We start from the raw sequence: 19,269 nt of genomic DNA, 5'->3' as shown, positions 1-19,269 counted from the left end.
CTTTTTGAGAGGGGCGTTTGGGAGATGGAGGGCAGAAAGGGCTACACTAGGCATTAAAACAAAGTGACCGTGACTTTCACCCTCTTTTCCCCATCATTTTCCTCATCATTTTCACCCTCTTTGTTCCCTATCCTTTGAGTGTAACAGTCGGGGGGCAGGGGAGGCGGGGAACCCGGCTGGGGCGCTGCGAGAAGGGCGCAAGTGGAGGTGGATGAAGACTGAGTCGCCGGCGGAACCCGTGAGCCAGGCCGCGGTTGCAGCTCGGAGAGAGCGCTGGGACGAACGCGAGTGCGCTTGGTTAGCGGCGCTTCCGGCCCCAGCCCTGGCGCTAACAACCTCTTGAAATACCCCGACACGGTGCGTGAAACCCGGGCTGGAGCCGCCGCTGATCGAAGATCCTGAGATCGGCGCGGGATACCCTGGAGGCAGGCTGCTCAGAGGCTGGCGGAAGACTCCGCTCGGAGATTGCGCCGGGAGGAGACGCGCACGGCCTGGGCCGGTGTGTCCTTACAGTCAGTGGTCCCCTGCCGGGCCTCTTGGCCAGCGGCGCTGATAAATGGGCGGGGGCTTGGGGGCTTGGGGGCACGGGAAATTCAGGTTAAACTAATTTCTCTGCAGATCCGGTGCCGTTAAAGCCTGAGAACCCACACTTTTTTAAAAAATGAAGAAATTAAGACTTAAAGAACTAGAGAGTCGCCTGCAACAAGTGGATGCATTCGAAAAGCCCAAGTTACTTCTAGAACAGTATCCCACCAGGCCGCACATTGCAGGTAGGGCGGCTGGTGACCACGCCTTTGCTTCGCGGGTAGGTTAGTCCTGTCTGTCTACTCACCCCATAATGAAATGAGAACAGTTATTTACATACAAAGAACGTCCAGAGGAAATCTGCTGAAAGATTACATATCACATTAGAGAGGACTTCCTTGACACCACAGCTAAAGACACCCCACACACAGACACACACGTTGTCATTTTACTGTTTGGGTTTTGCATGCCTTTAATACTGTCAGACATCTTTTTAATGTGTTTGTTTCTCTCATTACACTATAAACTCCTTAAGGGCAAAGAATTGGTCTTTTTCACACAGTTCCCAGTGCCTGAAGAGTTTCTGATACTAGTTAGGAGCTCAGTAAATATTTGTAAAATAGGGATCAATTTCCTTTTGCAAGGAATTGTCAGCACAGATTCTATGCTATACTCTATCCTAGAAATGAATACTAGAGCTGGCTAGCTGAAGGGCTTTTAACAAATCCAGAAAAGGTGCTATTTAAATATGAGGATGCATTTCAATTTTAAAAATGGACTGAGTGAGAATCAGTAGTGTTGCTTGATCTGAGAGACTGATACCAGTAATACAGGAGAGAATACAGGAAAAACCATTCATATTTAGTAAATGTATTATCAAAGTCATTAGGGAGTCTTAAGGAAAATTAATTTGTTGGCAACACCTGCAAGGAGGAAACTCATCCAGCTCCAACATAGTTCTGTTTCTAAGCTGCCAGTGAATGTTAAGGAACTTAACTTCAACATACTGTCATAATTTCAACCAAATATTAAGACCAGTTTACTCAATTTAGATAATGACTTATTTAATATCTCAGGTTATAGGGTTTCTAAGTGGAATTCGGCATTTTAAAAGACCAGTTGTAACATGCACATGGATGTGCTAATTCTTTACCAGCTTCAAAGTCACTAACACCTGCAGCTATAATCAGGACAGCACAGTCAGCCTGAGATGTCCCATAATTGTATTTTTGATAAAACTATTGGATCCTGGGGCATCAGTGATGGTCAGTAATCCTTGTAGGGTTCATATATCCAAAGGGAGATATGAGTGATCTTACTCATGAGTAACCTTCAGCATATACCAGACCTTTGTGTATTTGAAATATCCCTTTCCAATCTCAGTAGCTTCTGCTCTACAACTCAATAGTTCTATCATGTCTTATTAGTAGATTATGAATATATGTCTGTAGATCATAAATATGTGTCTGAATATGTGAATCTAAAAGCTATATTGTGGGTTTAGTTTTTTCCTTTCCCATTCTAGTTTAAGCTTATTAAATATCATTCTAGTGACAAATTTATTGCAAAAAAGTTCTGTGCCATTTTAATGTTAATGCTGTGGTTCCTGGACTTACAGATTTCACAAATCAGTAAAATTTCAAAATAATTTTGGACATTGATATAGGGTTGCCAAATATATATATTAACAAGGAAAGATATTTTTAAAACTTATTTACTCTTCCCATCCTTTCATAAAAATATTTCAACATCAAAGTTAACTGACATATGTGTGTGGATGGCAATGTTTTGAACAGGTTGGGGGGGGGGAAACATTGACCTTATTTTTCTCATTTACCTCAAAGTTTTGTCATTCTTGGCATTGTCAGCAGAGACTAATTTTGGGGAACCACTGGTATGGGTTTTATTTTTTTTTGTGGGACCTTGTATTACATACCAAGTTTTATGCCTTACATTCTGGGGAACCATTTGGGGGAGGAGTAGATAATGAAAGACAAATTGTTTTAACGAGTCATTTGCACAAATTGGATTTTGGTCATCAACTTGCTTCTTCTCTAATGTTTTTTGATCTTTTAGCATGTATGCTCTATACAATTCATAATACATATGATGACATTGAAAATAAAGTGGTTGCAGATCTAGGATGTGGTTGTGGAGTACTCAGCATCGGAACTGCAATGTTAGGAGCAGGGTAGGTCCAGTATATATTATTTGGTATGGGGTGGCTTTAATAAGCATAAATATGATCAACTGGTTATATTTATGGGACTCTATAGAATGAAGTGAGGGGGTTGAGAATCTGATAATGAGTTCATTTTGAATGAGCAGAACAAACTAAAAAAAAAAAAAAAAAAAAACAGAACAAAACAGTAACACCAGCAGGCAGATGTCTCCCTTGTATACAAACCTGAGTTTCCAACCCCTGCCAGATTGGGAAATCATGCTGTTGAAAGGTAACACTCACTCTTACTTTGCCAGTTGACTTAAAAAGGTTATGGTTTTTATTGTTATTGTTTTAACTTGGAAGCCATAAATAGTCGGTCTTTGTCTATGTTTTGTATTTACAGATTGTGTGTTGGATTTGACATAGATGAAGATGCATTGGAAATATTTAATAGGAATGTGGAAGAGTTCGAGTTAACAAATGTCGACATGGTTCAGTGTGATGTGTTGTGCTCATTATCTAACAGAATGTCCAAGTCGTTTGATACAGTAATTATGAATCCTCCTTTTGGAACCAAAAATAATAAAGGTTAGTAACAAAACTCAGGTATATTGGTTTTAAAAACCAGTTGCTCATTGATTGTTCAGGTTAAGTGATTTTATCACTCTACAGTAAATATACCAATCTCTTATTTATAGTTATTACAATTTCAATTTGTTTAATGCATGGATAGGGAATTGAATTTTTCAATCTTTGTTTTCACAAATTTGTATTAAATGAAAAAAATATTTTTATACTCCATCTGGTTTCAATAATGATTTACCTGCCCTTTATGAATGATTATGAATCCTATAAAGTATTTTATACTTTTAGAACCTTCTTTTTTTTTTTTTGGTTAATCCTGGAGGATATTTTTTCCATTGATTTTAGAGAGAATGGAAGGGAGCGGGGGAGAAAGATCAATGTGAGACTCATATCAAATGGTTGCCTCTCCCACGCACCCCTTCCTGGGTGTGGAACCTGCAACCCAGGTATATGCCCTTGACTGGAATAGAACTCGAGACTCTTCTATTCTTGGGCCGACGCTCTAACCACTAAACCATGCCATCCAAGGCTAGAACCTTTCTTTTGTTTGTTTTAGTATGTATTTTTATTTATTTCAGAGAGGAATGGAGAGGGGGAGAGAGATAGAAACATCAATGATGAGAGAGAATCACTGATTAGCTGCCTCCTGCACACCCTACTGGGGAGCGAACCTGCAACCTGGGCACGTTCCCTTGACCAAATCAAACCCGGGACCTTTCAGTCCGCAGGCCGACGCTCTATCCACTGAGCCAAATCAGCTAGGGCTAGAACCTCTTTTTAATACCTTAACACACCCAAGGATTTCATCATGTGTCCATCAGTAACAATGACTCACTGTAGCTTTGTGTGAATGCTGTGTGCAAGGAGGGTAGGAAATCAGTAAGAGGAAAAGACATGCATAGTTTTAAAAAGTCCTCCTTGCACCCCCCCACCCCCACCTGATTCTAATTACTACTCTATTCCTTTCTCCCCTCTTTGAAAGTTATTAATTTGGAATATGATACTAAATTTTTTTCTTTATCCTTATTCAAATACGACATTATACTTCTGGTTTTATTCTATCAACTTATATTTGGATATTTTACTTATTTGTACACTTTTTGCAGAATTTGAAGTGGCTATTTTTATATTTACTACTACCTGGTATTCATTTAACCTTCTATTTTGATAACAGGTATATAATTTAAATTGGAGCTTTTTCTACTGTTAACAGGAACAGATATGGCATTTCTAAAGACTGCTTTGGAAATGGCAAGAACAGCAGTATATTCTTTACACAAATCCTCAACGAGAGAAGTAAGTTCAAATCATCATGCTATTCTGTCATTTTTTTAAAAATATATTTTATTGATTTTTTTTACAGAGAGGAACGGAGAGGGATAGTTAGAAACATCAATGAGAGAGAAACACCAATCAGCTGCCTTCTGCACACCCCCCACTGGGGATGTGCCCACAACCAAGGCACATGCCCTTGACCGGAATCGAACCTGGGACCCTTCAGTCCGCAGGCCAACGCTCTATCCACTGAGCCAAACCGGTTTCGGCCTGTCATTTACTTTTGAAATCATGAGTGTTGTAAGGATTTGCTGTGAAATTTACTAGTAAATAAATCTAAATACTAGACAAAACCTGGGCATGTGCTCCAACTGGGAATTGAACTGTGACCTCCTGGTCCCTAAGTCAACGCTCAACCACTGAGCAATACTGGCCAGACAAGTCTATATTTATTATACAGAAATTCTAGATCTCAAAAATGGGAAAATATACCAAAACTAGGAATATTTATTAAATTCAAGAAAAAACTACATATACAAACACAGTATCGGTATTGTTTATAATGAAAATGTTTCCCTAAAATTTAGGGAAAGTTAAATAGTTTATCAACCAGCTTAATCATACTATCAACATGAATAAAATGCTTATACAAAATGTTAAGCCCTTAACCGGTTTGGCTCAGTGGATAGAGCGTCGGCCTGCGGGCTGAAGGGTCCCAGGTTCGATTCCGGTCAAGGGCATGTACCTTGGTTGCGGGCACAACCCCAGTAGGTGGTGTGCAGGAGGCAGCTGATCGATGTTTCTCTCTCATCGATGTTTCTAACTTCTATCCCTCTCCCTTCCTCTCTGTAAGAAGTTAATAAAATATATTTAAAAAATGTTAATAGCCCTAGATTTCTAGTATTTCTAGCAAATTACGCACATAATTTATTTAGAGGATTATGGGCAACTTTTTTTCCATTTATGTTGAAATTTGTGTATATTGTTTTTAAAAATTCATAAAGCAGTTTTTATAACAAATTAACCAAAAATTTTATGAAGTAGCTCAAGAATTTTAGACCTGTAAGTAGTTAACATTTAGTACTTACTGTGTGCCAGGACAGTTCAAAGCACTTTTCATATTCCTCAACAATCAGATGAGACATACCATTATTATCCTCATTTAACAGATGAAGAAACTGAGGCACAAAAAGAATGAGTAGCTCAGGGTTACAAAGCTGGTAAGTAGCAGAGCAGCAGTTCAGATGCAGGCTGTCTGGTTCCAGAGACCATGTTCTTTTCTACTATCCCATACTGCCACTGACCACGTACATAGATCTCTGTTGAATGGTTTCCAGGATAGTTATATATATTGATGAAATAATGCTGCAGAAACCATGGCTACATTGTACACTTTGATGTATTTTTGAAATAATAGCTTTGTGACTTGTATTTTATTTAAATATGTAATTTGGCTCAGATGGTTAAATATATTGAAATGGCTTGGTTTATTTTCTAAACATGATCCATTCAGTTGAAAAAAATTTAAGGATCTAAATTCTAATGAAGTTTTAAAAGCTTGAATTTTTTGAAAACTTAATACCAAGTATTAGTAAAAAGCAATTTAAAAATATTTACAAATCAATTCACATTAACATGTTATTATGTTCAGCATATTCAAAAGAAAGCTGCAGAATGGAAAATCAAGATAGACATCATTGCAGGTAAGACAGTTTTTAAGTTTCTCATAAAACAAATCTAAATTCTATCTAAGAAAGCCAAAATGCATTAGCCAAACCAGAATTTTTATACAGGTGTTGAGAAGGTACTGTAAATCACATTTTTTAGTGTTGCAAATGGAGTAAAGGTGGGGTATCAATGTTTGTCTAAGACTGTCCCAATTTATGTATTGCGTTTTACTGAAAACTTCTAAGAGTACCCAAGTATTTGGTCACTCCAGGCTCAGACCCTTTATAGCTTCAGTGACTGAAAAGCTTGGGTTGAGTTGGTCAGACCTCAGTTTGAAATCCATTCATGGAAAATACCACCAGATTATGCCTGGATCACCTGTCTCTCTTTTTTTTTTTAAAACCATTGCTGCCCTTTTTTATAAAATATACAGTGTTTATTTTAGAGAAGGGAGAGAGATAGAAACATCAATGATGAGAGAGAAACATTGATCAGCTGCCTCCTGCACACCCCCCTACTGGGGATTGAGCCTGCAACCCAGGCATGTGTCCTTGCCTGGAATCGAACCTGGGACCCTTCAGTCCGCAGGCCAATGCTCTATCCACTGAGCCAAACCAGCTAGGGCTGGATCACCTGTATTTCAATGTTCTAATTGCCCCTGAAGTCAAATAACATGCAGCTTTTTTTTTTTAGTAGGGGATAGAATATAATCATCCACACTGAGTAAATCATGCTTGGTACATTTTTATTAGTAAACTGAATATTCACAAACATTAAAATAGGGAAAGCATACAACTAGAAGCTAACTGTAATCCAAATAATTTTGAAAAGTCTGAAATAAGAGTACAATAAAGGGAAATGTTTTTACACGATAATAAACTATGAACTAGCACGGTGGTGGTAACCATATAACTAATTCTATTACTGTTCTTAATATAATGTGTAAAAGGTCAGTCTTTCTATTATATTCAGTATTGTCATTCCTTATGTAGTTTAAGTTATTAGAATATGCAACATGGAACACCTTAGAACAATTCCAGTATAATACCAAACCAGAGCCTTGCTACTCCAAATGTAGTTTTAGATCATCACCATGACATCCCTTGGGAGCTTGTTAGACTTGCAGAATTTCAGGCTCCACTCAGATCTACTGAATTATAACTTGCACCTCAATGCACATTAAAATTTGAGAGCTGTGACCTTGAGTTAGAATTTATGTTGTAAAATATGAAGGGGTAGGTAGATTCATTGCCATCACTCTAAAATGGATCAGTAATAAGTTTGGAGGACCTACATTATACTTTAGAAATGAAGAATATGAAAAAATTGGTTTTCATTTGAGAGCATAGTGGGAAAATACATGGCTACTTACTACCATTACTAAAATCCAGACAATAAAATTTTAAAATAAGCATACTTATGAGATTGCTAGCTATTGATTAGGAAACTAAAAATAGGAAGGTACTATCCTATCATTTTCATAGGATATACTTTTATCCACTTGTAATGCTTCTAAACTCTTCCCTATAACCTCAAATTTTGGTATAAATTACCAAAATAGCAGAAATGCCAAACTCAACTTGCCATGGGTAACCTTGGGGATATATCATGGCAGTCCTTGGATACCAAGTTAAAGTGACAGGTCTAAAATCTTCAGTTTACCAGCATTTAGTGCTTTCTTAATTCGTGGGGGTTTTTTTTTAGTCAAGGGTGGTAAATACTTAGAAATATAGTTTTTATCCTTAGGTGGCTTTTTTTTTGTCTTTTTTTTAATAGAGCTGAGATATGACCTGCCAGCATCATACAAATTTCATAAAAAGAAATCAGTAAGTCTCTTGAACTTTACAATAAGTAATTAATTCTTATGTTATCAAGTTGCCTGAGTAAATACAAGAAAGCCAGCCTGGGAGACAGATTATGGAACAGCCTATAATCAACAGCCAATACTCTGGTTTAAGATAAATTATTTCTCAAATACTTTGGGCAAAAAAAGAATAAACTTAAGTTTTTGCTCTTTTTATATAGTATATATTTTATTCATTTGTACTAATACATTCTCATATTACAAAGGCAATTTAGTACAAGAATCTTTCTTTTGATATTTGAATCATCTGAATAACATACAACTGTACATTAAAAAAAATCCTCATTTGGATAACAAAAAGACAAGCTAAACAATAAAAAAATTTTCCTTTCTTACAGGTAGACATTGAAGTGGACCTAATTCGGTTTTCTTTTTAAAAGCCTCCAAAGACAAATGCAGCTGAAAACCTAATTAAAATGAATACAAAATTTGTTTACTAAACTACTGGTCTCCGGCACCATTTTCTGTTTTCTGCTGTTTTGATGCAGGTTCTTCTTTGTCTGTTTCTTCTCTTGCTCTTTTTACTGGTCCTATACAATAACAGAATTAATTTTTGTTAAGTTCATTGTAAGGATTACTCTATTTTAGTAAGGAGCACAATTACCAATGAGAAAAGGCTTTTCTTGTAGCACACACCTTCTGCTCTCTAACATTAACTTCCAAACATCCTTGTTATGATGTTTGGAACAGCACAACCAGGGTAAATTGCAATCCAACAATGCCACTCAGACAGAAACTGAATAACCACATCACTATTCTCTCCCACAAACAATTTCTCATGTAAGTACCAAAGGACTTAGAAAAACTTACCAGATGCACCATTTTCATCATGTTCATCATCACTATCAAATTTAGTTTTCTTGCCCTGGAACTGTACTTTTCCTTTAGCAGACCCAGTCTGGGCAACTTTATTTCCCTTTCCTTTTCCTTTAAATCTGCGACCTAGAGAGACAATTGAGAAATCAGTAATGAAATGTTTTAAATATCCTGTCACTGTCTTTGAACACCTATTATACTTTTTACTCAAGCAAATAAGTAAATATCCAAACTCAGAAAAAAATCAGAATAACCTTTTGACTTCCATTTGTTTAGGGATTCTTGTTGATCGTCTATGATTTTTTTCAATGCTTCTTTTTCCACATCTCCATCTAGTACTTCCCATGTCACTTCTTTGTTCCTTAATTGAAGGTTACCATTATTTGCATCTTTGGCTTTATCCAGTGCTTCCTTAGCTTTTTCTTTAAATAAAATTATTCCCTACACCAAAGACAAAAAGCCACACCCTTAAGTTTTTAGTCTCACGGTTAATACCTTCAAAGTAATTTTTCCTAGCCTGCAAAATCTTCCATGCCATTACCAGTTTCAATGAATTTTAGTGAACATCAGGAAGGAAGATACTACAAAACTTGCAGTCACTGATCCAACAATTATTTACAGCATAACAGAAAATATCAGCTATCACCCGGCCAATATGGCTGTGGTTGAGAGTAGACCAGCGATGGGCAACCTTTTGAGCTTGGTGTGTCAAACTTCGCCAAAAAACTGAGCATAACTCGGGTAGTGTCACTTTGAGGAAAAAACATTATTTCGCAAATGTTTCATCCTCAGGAGCAGCAAATGTTTCATCCTCGGCATGCAGCCGCGTGTCATCAGAAATGGCTACGCGTGTCAGTGCTGACACACGTATCATAGGTTCGCCATCACTGAAGTAGACTCATGCACCAGATCACTGGTTCAATTCCCGGTCAGGGCACTTGCCCAGGTTGCAGGCTCCATCCCCAGTAGGGGGCGTGCAGGAGGCAGCCGATCAATGTTTCTATCTCTTTCCCCATTCCCTTTTCTCTAAAAATCAATTTTAAAAACAATTTTTAATGAAATACAAAATACAGATATCACATGGAGTCAAAGCAATAACAAAATGGACAAGTAATTAGTTAAAGAGAAACTATTTGCATAAACATTGAAAATTTGCTTTCTCTCTACTAATTATTTCATCTAAAAGGTAAATTTCTGTGGATTTTTCAACACTGGCATAAAGCATATGAATGAATGTTTCCAAACCTCTTTTGCTCCTCTGACAAAGTCTATCCATTTTATTTCACCATGATTTGAGAAAAGGATGTGCAAATCTTCTCTACAGGTCTGATCATCTAGGTCCCCTGAAAATTTCAACAAGCAACCAATCTTTTCTTCCAGAGATTTCTATAAAAACATACAAGGCAATAAGTTTCTTAAAAGCAACCACAAATCAGAAATAGCTTATACCTATACAAGGAAAAGACTAGAAACTAAAATGCTATTTTTAAGTACATTAATAGTTGGTACATTCCATCCTTTGTTCTACAACGGCTTTTGATTTAACTACTTTCTCCAACAAGTAAAATTTAATTAGTTATATATTTTAGTTATATAAGCCTGTTTATTAAATCACCTCTGGATAAATAATAATTTTAGCCAATAGTACTTGGCTATTACTTTAGTGTAATGACAACTACAGACTTGCTTACATATTTTCTGGAAAGTCCTCAGATCTTTTATTTTCATAACTTTAAATTCTTAGATATCAGTAACATATACTTACCATTTCAGCATTTTCTGCTAACTTTCGTTTTTCTTCTTGCTCTCTACAAATAAAAATATAATTAGAATTTTCCATTTTCTATATGAGAAAATTAAATCACGGTAAAGATAACCTTGATCATGATCACTAAACTTAACCAAAGCCAGTCCTTAGAATTTCTGATTGTCTAATACTAGCACATACAATGTGGCCCCCAGATTATCAAGGCAGTTTAAGACCCCAATGTTTCATGAGCAAAAGGTTAAGTAAGCCTATTGCTACTCATTTCAATGCTCATCATCAGCCCCATTTCCCAGAACCACTATCTACCTTGGTAAAGATTTAAGGAATTAAAATGTTCTATTTGCTCTATTTACTTACTTTTTAGCTCGTAATTTAGCTTCCACTTTATTTTGCTTTCTTTCTTCATTTTTCTTTGCAAAGTAATCTTCCCTAAAGGACGCAAAATATAGAGGCTAAATTCATGAGAACAAAGATTTCAAATTATTTTGAATTATTTAAGACAAGGTATAAAGAATGTTACTTTTTTTCTATCAACATAATTACCTAAAAATTCAAAGAAAGTTATTACTCTTGTATTTTTTAAATAACAGATTTACTAAGAAATAATTCACATGCCATAAAATTCACCGTTTTAAAGTGTATAAGTCAATGCCTTTTAATATATTCAGATTGTACGACCATCACTATTATCTAATTTTAAAACATTTTCATGACCCCAAAAAGAAATTCCATATCCATTAACAATCTCATATTGGTTTTCATTTATCATTCATGTATTTTTTACTTATTTTTTAAGTATATTTTTTATTGATTTGAGAGGAAGGGAGAGAGGAACATCAATGATGAGAGAATCATCGATTGGCTGCCTCCTACACACCCCACACTGGGGACGGAGCCGGCAACCCAGGCATGTGCCCCTGACCAGAATCAAACCCAGGACCCTTCAGTCCGCAGGCTGACACTCTATCTACTGAGCCAAACCAACTAGGGCTCATTCATGTATTTTTTAAAAAGTAAACTAGAAGTTATGTAAGTTTCAGAGTTTTCTTAGTGTTTGTTTCACAAAAGGAGAAAATTCTAAAGCCCCTCCCTGGACCCAAGAATAAGAACAATTATAAAAATCACATTAAAAAATATTTGTTGAGGGGCCCTGGCCAGGTGGATCTGTTGGAGTGTTGTCCTATATACCAAAGGGTAGTGGGTTCAATTCCTATCAGGGAAAATACCTAAGTTTTAGGTTCGATCCCTGGTCAGGGCACATATGGGAGGCAACCCATACATGCTCTCTCTCACATCAATGTCCACGCCCCCCAAGTCTAATCAGTAAAAACATATCCTCGGCCCCTAATTATAGATACTTCTCTCAATCTGCCTCCTAGTGTTTATGAGTTCAAACTGTACAATACTGTTCAAAACTGAAGATTATTAGGTGTCAGTTCTTTATTCTGCTCACTGTGATACTACAGAGAAATTATTCTTCATTACTGCTCAGCAAAATCATCGTATATGCTTAATCATCACTTGTATTATTTTATTTTTTCCAGTTTCCTTGCATTATAGTGTCTCTGTCACTGATTTTCAAGAGCTTGTTTATGACTAAAGATGTTAACCTTTTCTCATGCACTGCAAATGAAATAACCATGTTTTTTGTTATTATTTTACTCTGGTGTTTTACTTCTTTGTTGTATCAAACTTGTGTATTAAATATAATCATGTTCTATTTAAAAACAAACATACCCTCGGGTGAAGACTAAAAAAGAAAAAACACTTTTGAGAGTGTAACACTGAGCATGATTCATCACAGTGCATCTCTAAGTCCAGTTTAGTACACAGCATATTTAGAATACTATGTTGTAGAGAGCACCTGGGAAGGCACATGAGCTGATTGTGGCTGAGAGCCGATTGTGGCTGAGTCCAGTGGCGTCGGCAGAGCCACGTCCTGGAAACATACCTTGCCAGAGGCAGGTATGTTGTCGGCCTAACCTTTAGCTCAGGTGCCAGGGGGTGGGTTTCATTATCGAAGTTCAGCCAGGCGCCAGGAACGGACACAATTATCCAGGCTCATCCAGGAGTGACAATTATAAAGAAGCCACATGAATGAAGAATTGCAGCTTGATCCTTAACCATGATTTCACATAATTTCCTTTGTCTTAAATTCCAGTAAAACTTCCTGGTATTATGCTGTATCTAATAAACGCGCTGCACCAGCTCTGGGTCTTTGTCTCTCCATCAGAGGGCAGCATTCCACCTGGTCCCAGCTTTCCCTAGTGTCCGTGTCTGTCTCTTTCTTTTTCTCAATCCCCCGTCGCCCCTACTCAGGACTCATCCTCTCTCTAGCAATGCTGGTCGCGGTAAGGAGAGAAAACTTATACTACTATATAATGCAAAAGTAGGAGACTATGGTCCTCCATCTAACTTTATCATGCAAATGCTCTGGTTTGTCCAAGCTTTTAGACACACACATTAAAAAATGTGATCCAAATATCTATTACATAATCCTTTGTACTATGTAAAATACAAGCATATAGACTATGAGAAGAACAGATAAAAATTGTACAGCGATTTATTCTTTAACACCAAAAGCCCAAATTTTAGTATCCAGCCTGATTATATATTTTAGATGCAAAGTCCTAAAACTTAGCCTTGTTTACTAATTGCTAACAGAGAAAAGGTATTAATAAACATTTTCATGTATTTTCAAAGGATTAAGTTTCCACTAAACAAATTTCAAGCATTTCTCAAAGAATCCTATGGATACCAAAACTACTGGACTTATAGAGGATGTTATTCCATATTCCTTACCCCAGTGTGTCAATTCCACATAACTAAGTGGCCAGAAGAAACATCCACAAAAAGACTTACTTGAAAAGTATTAGCAGATCTGTGTCTTTGTATTTTTGTCCAGGAGTCTCCACAAACTTTTTAGCAGATTCAATGCTATCAAACACAGCAAATATTGATCCCTTTTAAAAGGGGGAGAAAGATTTTTTTTTTTAGTTATGTCCCATATATTTTTCAACTAGAAAAAGTCTGTTACATCATACAACCATACCTTAAATGCTTTATGCAAAGTTCTTCTCATCTGAATATTTAGTACTTGACCTTTATCTTCTAACCATTCTTTTATGTCATCAAGGCTTGCATCAGTAGGGAAGCCTTTCTGTGAGTAGCAAGAAATGTACAAATGACTTCTCAGGTAAACAATTAGCCAGAAATTCTGAATCCTTTTGTCTTGAAATGAAGCCAGGATATCCATCCATCCCTCCCTCTCTCAAATGTTTGACAGCTCTGGTTAAGAGTTATTGCTATCCAGTACAGTAAGAGTGACTCTTTTATCTGGGATTCAATTCAAAATAATCCAGTTGTTGTAGAAAAAATAATCCAGTTGGAACAGGGACAGGACAAGATTCATCAGGTGTTAACTGTTACAATTGGATAATTGTACATTATATATCCAATCTACTTTTGTATGTCTGAAATTTTCCAGAATAAAAAATACTTAAAAATTAATATACTAAAAAAAATTGCTATCAAGTTTAGCTGATGACAAATAAGAACAGGTGATATGCACTGGGTGTTTATATGTTAAATATTTTACCCAAGAGTATATGGGTTTTTCATTTCATTCTCACAACACTTCTATAAGGTAAAAATATTATCCCCATTTATAAAGATAAGGCTTAAAGAGGTTAAGAACATATAGTAGGTGGTGAGGGACATATAATAAGTAGTGAAGCTATGATTGCTGAGCCTTTATTCTCACCAACTCTACCATCCATTCTTTCTAAATAAATAAGTTATAATTAAGTGCATTAAAGGCCCACTTACAATATAAACAGATCTGTTTTTTACATCATTTTTATACTCATCAGTCACTTCAGGGAGAGGTTTGTTTGGAGATCTTCTGATTTTGGTTTTATCTTCACTTATTTCCATGAGTTCTGCCTTTGATTTGCTCAATGCTTCTACTATTACATTAAAGTCTGTTGTTAGACGGTTTAACCTGAAGAATATGTATAAAAACATTGTAAGACTTAGTACTAGCACTTGTTAACAGAAAATCTAAAGATGGTTTTTAAAAGGTTTTTACCTATTAAATTTTATCATTATTTCCAAAGGTACCCAGCCTTCATCCAGTTTGATTTGTTCCTTTAAAAATTTGTCCCGTGGCAAATTGAAATCACCAAAATAATACTGCAAGATAATTACAATATATTTCAGATCATTGTATAATATTGACTCCAACTCTGGAGGGTTTTATTTAAATTACTATCACATCACTAAGTAATATTCTTTAAAAATACATGGCATGCCCTGGCCAGTATTGTTCATTTGGTTGCACGTCGCCCCATGCACCAAAAGGTCGCCAGTTCTATTCCCAGTCAGGGTACATGCCTGGGTTTCAGGCTTGACCCCCAGTGGGGGGTGTGCAGGAGGCAGCCAATCGATGTTTCTCTTTCTCTCTCCCCTCCTCATTCTTCCTTTCTCTCTAAAATCAATAAAAACATATTTAAAAAATATATGTCAGAACTTAAGTGGCAATAAATATTTCCTCCTAAAGATATCAGAATTAAATATTTATAATACAAATTTAACACAAAGGTAAAACTAAAAATTGATTAAACAATGTAATTAACAGATATGTCAACAACAAATAAAAATATACCTAAGGATTTAGTATATAAAAAAAAACCTCTTGCTTCAAATCAGTGTGGAAAAAATAAATTTAAAACCTGGAATAAACTGGTTAATCACTCCAATTTTTAAAAGTTAAAAGTGTATATCTAATTTAAGCATAGACGAACCCTTTCTCAGTATAAAAAAAAGAAAAAACTATACATGAAAAGGTCCAAGTGTGACTACTTGGAATGACAAAAATAAGACACAGAAGTCTGTTAATAATTCTTAGGAATCAAGGGGGAAGAAAAAACTCCAGAAAACACTGATAGAAAAATGAATAAAGGACATTTAAAAAATCACTAAAACTAAACATGTACTATAAGCATAAGTTCAATTCATTATTAATTAAAGAAATATAAATTAATGAAATAGCATTTTTCACCTGACAAATTGGCCGAAATTCTAAAAACAAGTATACTTAGTATTGGTCTGAGTATTGAGAAATGGTCATGCAGGCGGAGATGTAAATTGGCCTTAATTATTGAAAGTTTTTTAAAAATGTGTATAACCCTTAAATCAGTAAACATGTTTATAAATGTATATATAAAGATATCATGACAAAACTGTTATAGCTAAAATATTGGAAATACCCTACATATCAAATAGAGAACTGGGTATATTGTATCCCATGTTTGGTGGAGGAAAGGGAAGGAAATAAAAACTATGTTAGTGTCAGCACTGACCAAAGCAGGCATCCTCAAACTACGGCCCGCGGGCCACATGCGGGTGTTTTTGCCGTTTTGTTTTTTCACTTCAAAATAAGATATGTGCAGTGTGCATAGGAATTTGTTCATAGTTTTTTTTAAACTATAATCCGGCCCTCCAACGGTCTGAGGGACAGTGAACTGGCCTGGCCCCCTGTTTAAAAAGTTTGAGGACCCCTGGACCAAAGTGTAAAAGTGTATTCATTGGGCTTTAAACCTTGATTACCTCAGGAGGTGGGATCTGAGAAGTGACAGGTTATAGAAGGGACATCATTAACGTTTTCTATGTGCATCTTGTTATTATTCTAAGTATTAAAACTGAATAACTTATAATTTTCTTCACAAGAAATTAGTACAAAATATTGCAATATAGGAAATTTTAAATGACAAAGTAAAACTTTTTAAAAAACAGTTCTGAGAATTGCCAAAAATACACCAATATGAAGTTTTTCAGTAAAAAACATAAAATAGAAACTAAGACATTACCCACAGCAGCCATTATTTTAAAACTTCTACTTGTCAATACAAGACTTAAGTTCAAAAAAATGCTAAGTGGACTTCGCAAACAAATATTCTGTTAAAAGTTACAACAGCTGAGAACTACTTGGGCAGGAAAAACAAGGAAGATCTTCAAAGATATCAAGTGATATTTAACAGGGAAGGTACTTCACAAAGAATTATGTTACTTTATTAAAGTGCCAGGCACTCTGCTATATGTTTTACATTTTATTAAATGTAACCCTCACAGCCACCTTATAAGGAAGGTACTATTATCCTCACTTTATAGACTAGGAAACTAAAGAAAAAAGGTAAGTAACATTAGTCTACAATGTCATCTTTTGAAATGTCTGTCGTCTTTGGGTTTCATAAACTGGCTCCACCAATATAAAACAGTTGTATTATTATATGTACAACTAATCCCAAGAATCAAAGACAAACCAAATATTGAATAATGGGTCAATATATAACCGAAATTAAATGTTCTTTCTGTATTTGTTATGAGGCCCTAAATTTCCTTTCAAAGAGCTTGTTCTCACAGTTGAATAGTACAAGGACCATACCTCAATTTGATGACAGATTTTGGCCTCCAGGGCAGCCATTTTTTCATCACCATTTTCAGCCATTGTGGCTACCTGTAAATTTTTTCAAATTGGCATTATTGTTATTTTTTAGCATAAAACTCAAGATCAGAAAAAAAAAATGTTTTAAATTATCAATATCCCATTGTTTTCTTTAAAAAGAAATCGATAATTTTTAGTTTCTCTACTCAATTCTTAAATCTCAAAAGAAAACTTTGGAATAAGTGATGGAAAAGTGAAAAGGTGCACACCCCTTTCAGTAAATCACTGCTCCCTCTTCTGTAACAAAGCAAGCGGTTATCTTCATTATGGATCTCAGTCCCACTTGTTTGGTGTGGGCCAAATTTCTTTTAAAATCAGTCACAGATGACTGACTGAAATCTTTATCAGCCAAGATTAAGTATCATAACTTTGTGTGTGTGGGGGTGGGGTGGGGGGGAATTCACATATTATTGCCAGGGTCCAATTAGATGCTGTACATTAAAGAAGCCTATGAAGTGACAACTTGAAAGCCTGCAGACACTGAAACAAGGATAAGCTGGGATACAGTATGCCTACTCATTCTCTAATGTATTTATTGGCTACCCAGTTTCCTGCTTAGGAGGGCAGGAAGAATGAGGCTGTGAGGTTGGTTTGCTAGGGACACACAAAACCACGTCTCCTCATTTCAAGTTACTGGCCTCCAGTGCTCTATGAAACCATCCAGGCATCCACGTTGTACACAAGTACACAGGATCTCATCGAGAGCATCTGCCATTAGCTGACTCCCTCACTGGTACACCCCTTGGAGGCCCCGCGTAGACACTGTAATTACTCCACAATAAACTGGACGGAGGCACACTGGAAGCTCTTGCAATAGGGATTTTTACATGGTGCACATCCCACTACCAAGTTTGCTCAACCATACACGCTGGATTGCCGACCACAACCTACATTCCTGAATTATTACCATGATGTAGGGCCCCTTGGAAAACAAAGGGGGGAGATAAAGGACTCGTTAAGTCCCCACAAGGCTTCCCGGCCTACCCCATTTTGGAACTTGGCTTCATCCTAGTCTTTCCCAGAATGTAAAACACGATGTGAGATATGAGCCACGGTTAACATTTCGCACAGACGCCTTGACGTGAGGGAATGAAGAAGACCCTATAGAAAGCCGAGAGTTTCGCCAGGGGAACACCCGCAGCCCCGATTCTCGGGCCTCCACTCGGCCCCACGGGATCCAAGGAGCCCTGCGGAGTTCCGCCGCGCCGACCTCCCCGGAAACTTACATGGGTGGCCCCAAACGTCCGCCCGAGGCGCCACCGAAAGGCGGCCAGGATGGGAAACTCCCAAGGCGCAGGGGGGATGCGGGCAGCTTCTGTCCAAAGACCCCGCCAGGGAGTCCCATCCCAAAGCAGCCCTGGCTCGCTCGGGTCCCAACCTCGTGCGCAGAACCCCAGGCTCCAGCATTTCCCCTCAGGGGCCCCTCTCCCCTCCCGGACCAGCGCGCCGCCTCCGGCCGCGGCCCACGCGGCCCAGGACCCGAACCTGAGGAAGGAGAGACGCCGAGGCGGCCAGCATGAGGCAGCAAAGAAAGGGAACGCGCCGCGGTGCACCACGCAACGCAGGGCCTTTTGTTCCCCCTCCTCGTTAGCCCCGGAAGTTGCTCACCTTTAAGGTCCCGGTCCCGCAGAGCCGGGCCACAGGATCACTGAGAACGCCTCGCCTCCGCCGCGTCGCCTCTTCTAACGCGCGCGCAAAGAAGATGGGGACTGTCCCGGCAGCCCTTGCGCCCGAGTGCGAGTGGCTGTGGCCGCGCGGCCTCAGGAGCGCAGAGGCTGGCGGGGCGCCGGCGCCGCGTGATGACGCGGTGGTAGGCCCGCCCCTACTCCTCTGCCCTCCCCAAGAAGTTGGGTTGCGGTGTCCGGCAGAGTGATAGAGGATGTTAGCGTAAATATTTGTTTTTAAGTGTTTGGGGGTTTGGTTTGTTTATTTGTTTTTTAGAGAGAGAGGAAAAAACATTATTTGTTGTTCCATTTATAGCATTTATGCCATTCATTGGTCGCTTCTTGTATGTGCCTGGGAATCAAACCCAGAAACCTTGGCGTATCAGATGCCCAACTGAGCTACCTGGCCAGGGCAGTACAGTCATTTTAGAAAGC

The 19,269-nt window shown here is 37.6% G+C and overlaps 2 protein-coding genes across 9 annotated transcripts; one reads left to right on the top strand and one right to left on the bottom strand.

Moving 5' to 3' along the window:
• The first annotated feature begins 294 nt into the window (after window positions 1–294).
• On the top strand, window positions 295–8,522 carry METTL5 (methyltransferase 5, N6-adenosine). 5 transcript variants are annotated; one of them, XM_054722905.1, is made up of 8 exons: window positions 296–499; window positions 619–770; window positions 2,602–2,716; window positions 3,093–3,277; window positions 4,488–4,570; window positions 6,201–6,252; window positions 7,994–8,043; window positions 8,420–8,522. In XM_054722905.1, exons 2-8 carry the CDS (start codon window positions 662–664, stop codon window positions 8,456–8,458), a joined length of 633 nt encoding a protein of 210 aa, XP_054578880.1. In that variant the 5' UTR covers window positions 296–499; window positions 619–661; the 3' UTR covers window positions 8,459–8,522. The 5 variants fall into 5 exon arrangements, with proteins under 5 accessions (XP_054578883.1, XP_054578880.1, XP_054578881.1 ...); XM_054722906.1 differs by having other exon boundaries at window positions 598–770; XM_054722907.1 differs by having other exon boundaries at window positions 296–512.
• On the bottom strand, window positions 6,946–18,915 carry SSB (small RNA binding exonuclease protection factor La). Of its 4 annotated transcripts, none has more exons than XM_008138590.3 (12): window positions 18,779–18,915; window positions 17,111–17,182; window positions 14,756–14,859; window positions 14,494–14,668; window positions 13,718–13,825; window positions 13,528–13,628; window positions 11,023–11,094; window positions 10,663–10,705; window positions 10,143–10,283; window positions 9,152–9,338; window positions 8,892–9,023; window positions 6,946–8,611 (listed from the first exon to the last, which is right to left on the bottom strand). In XM_008138590.3, exons 2-12 carry the CDS (start codon window positions 17,171–17,173, stop codon window positions 8,523–8,525), a joined length of 1,215 nt encoding a protein of 404 aa, XP_008136812.1. In that variant the 5' UTR covers window positions 17,174–17,182; window positions 18,779–18,915; the 3' UTR covers window positions 6,946–8,522. The 4 variants fall into 4 exon arrangements, with proteins under 4 accessions (XP_008136812.1, XP_054578878.1, XP_027996837.1 ...); XM_054722903.1 differs by lacking the exon at window positions 18,779–18,915 and adding an exon at window positions 18,656–18,753; XM_028141036.2 differs by lacking the exon at window positions 14,756–14,859 and having other exon boundaries at window positions 18,779–18,914.
• Window positions 18,916–19,269: the final 354 nt, after the last annotated feature.

Source organism: Eptesicus fuscus, chromosome 11, assembly GCF_027574615.1.
Source record: "Eptesicus fuscus isolate TK198812 chromosome 11, DD_ASM_mEF_20220401, whole genome shotgun sequence".
In the NCBI taxonomy this organism is placed as follows: Eukaryota; Metazoa; Chordata; class Mammalia; order Chiroptera; family Vespertilionidae; genus Eptesicus; species Eptesicus fuscus.
The sequence above is the reverse complement of the archived record's forward strand: the minus strand, read 5'-3'. Positions and strand labels throughout refer to the sequence as shown.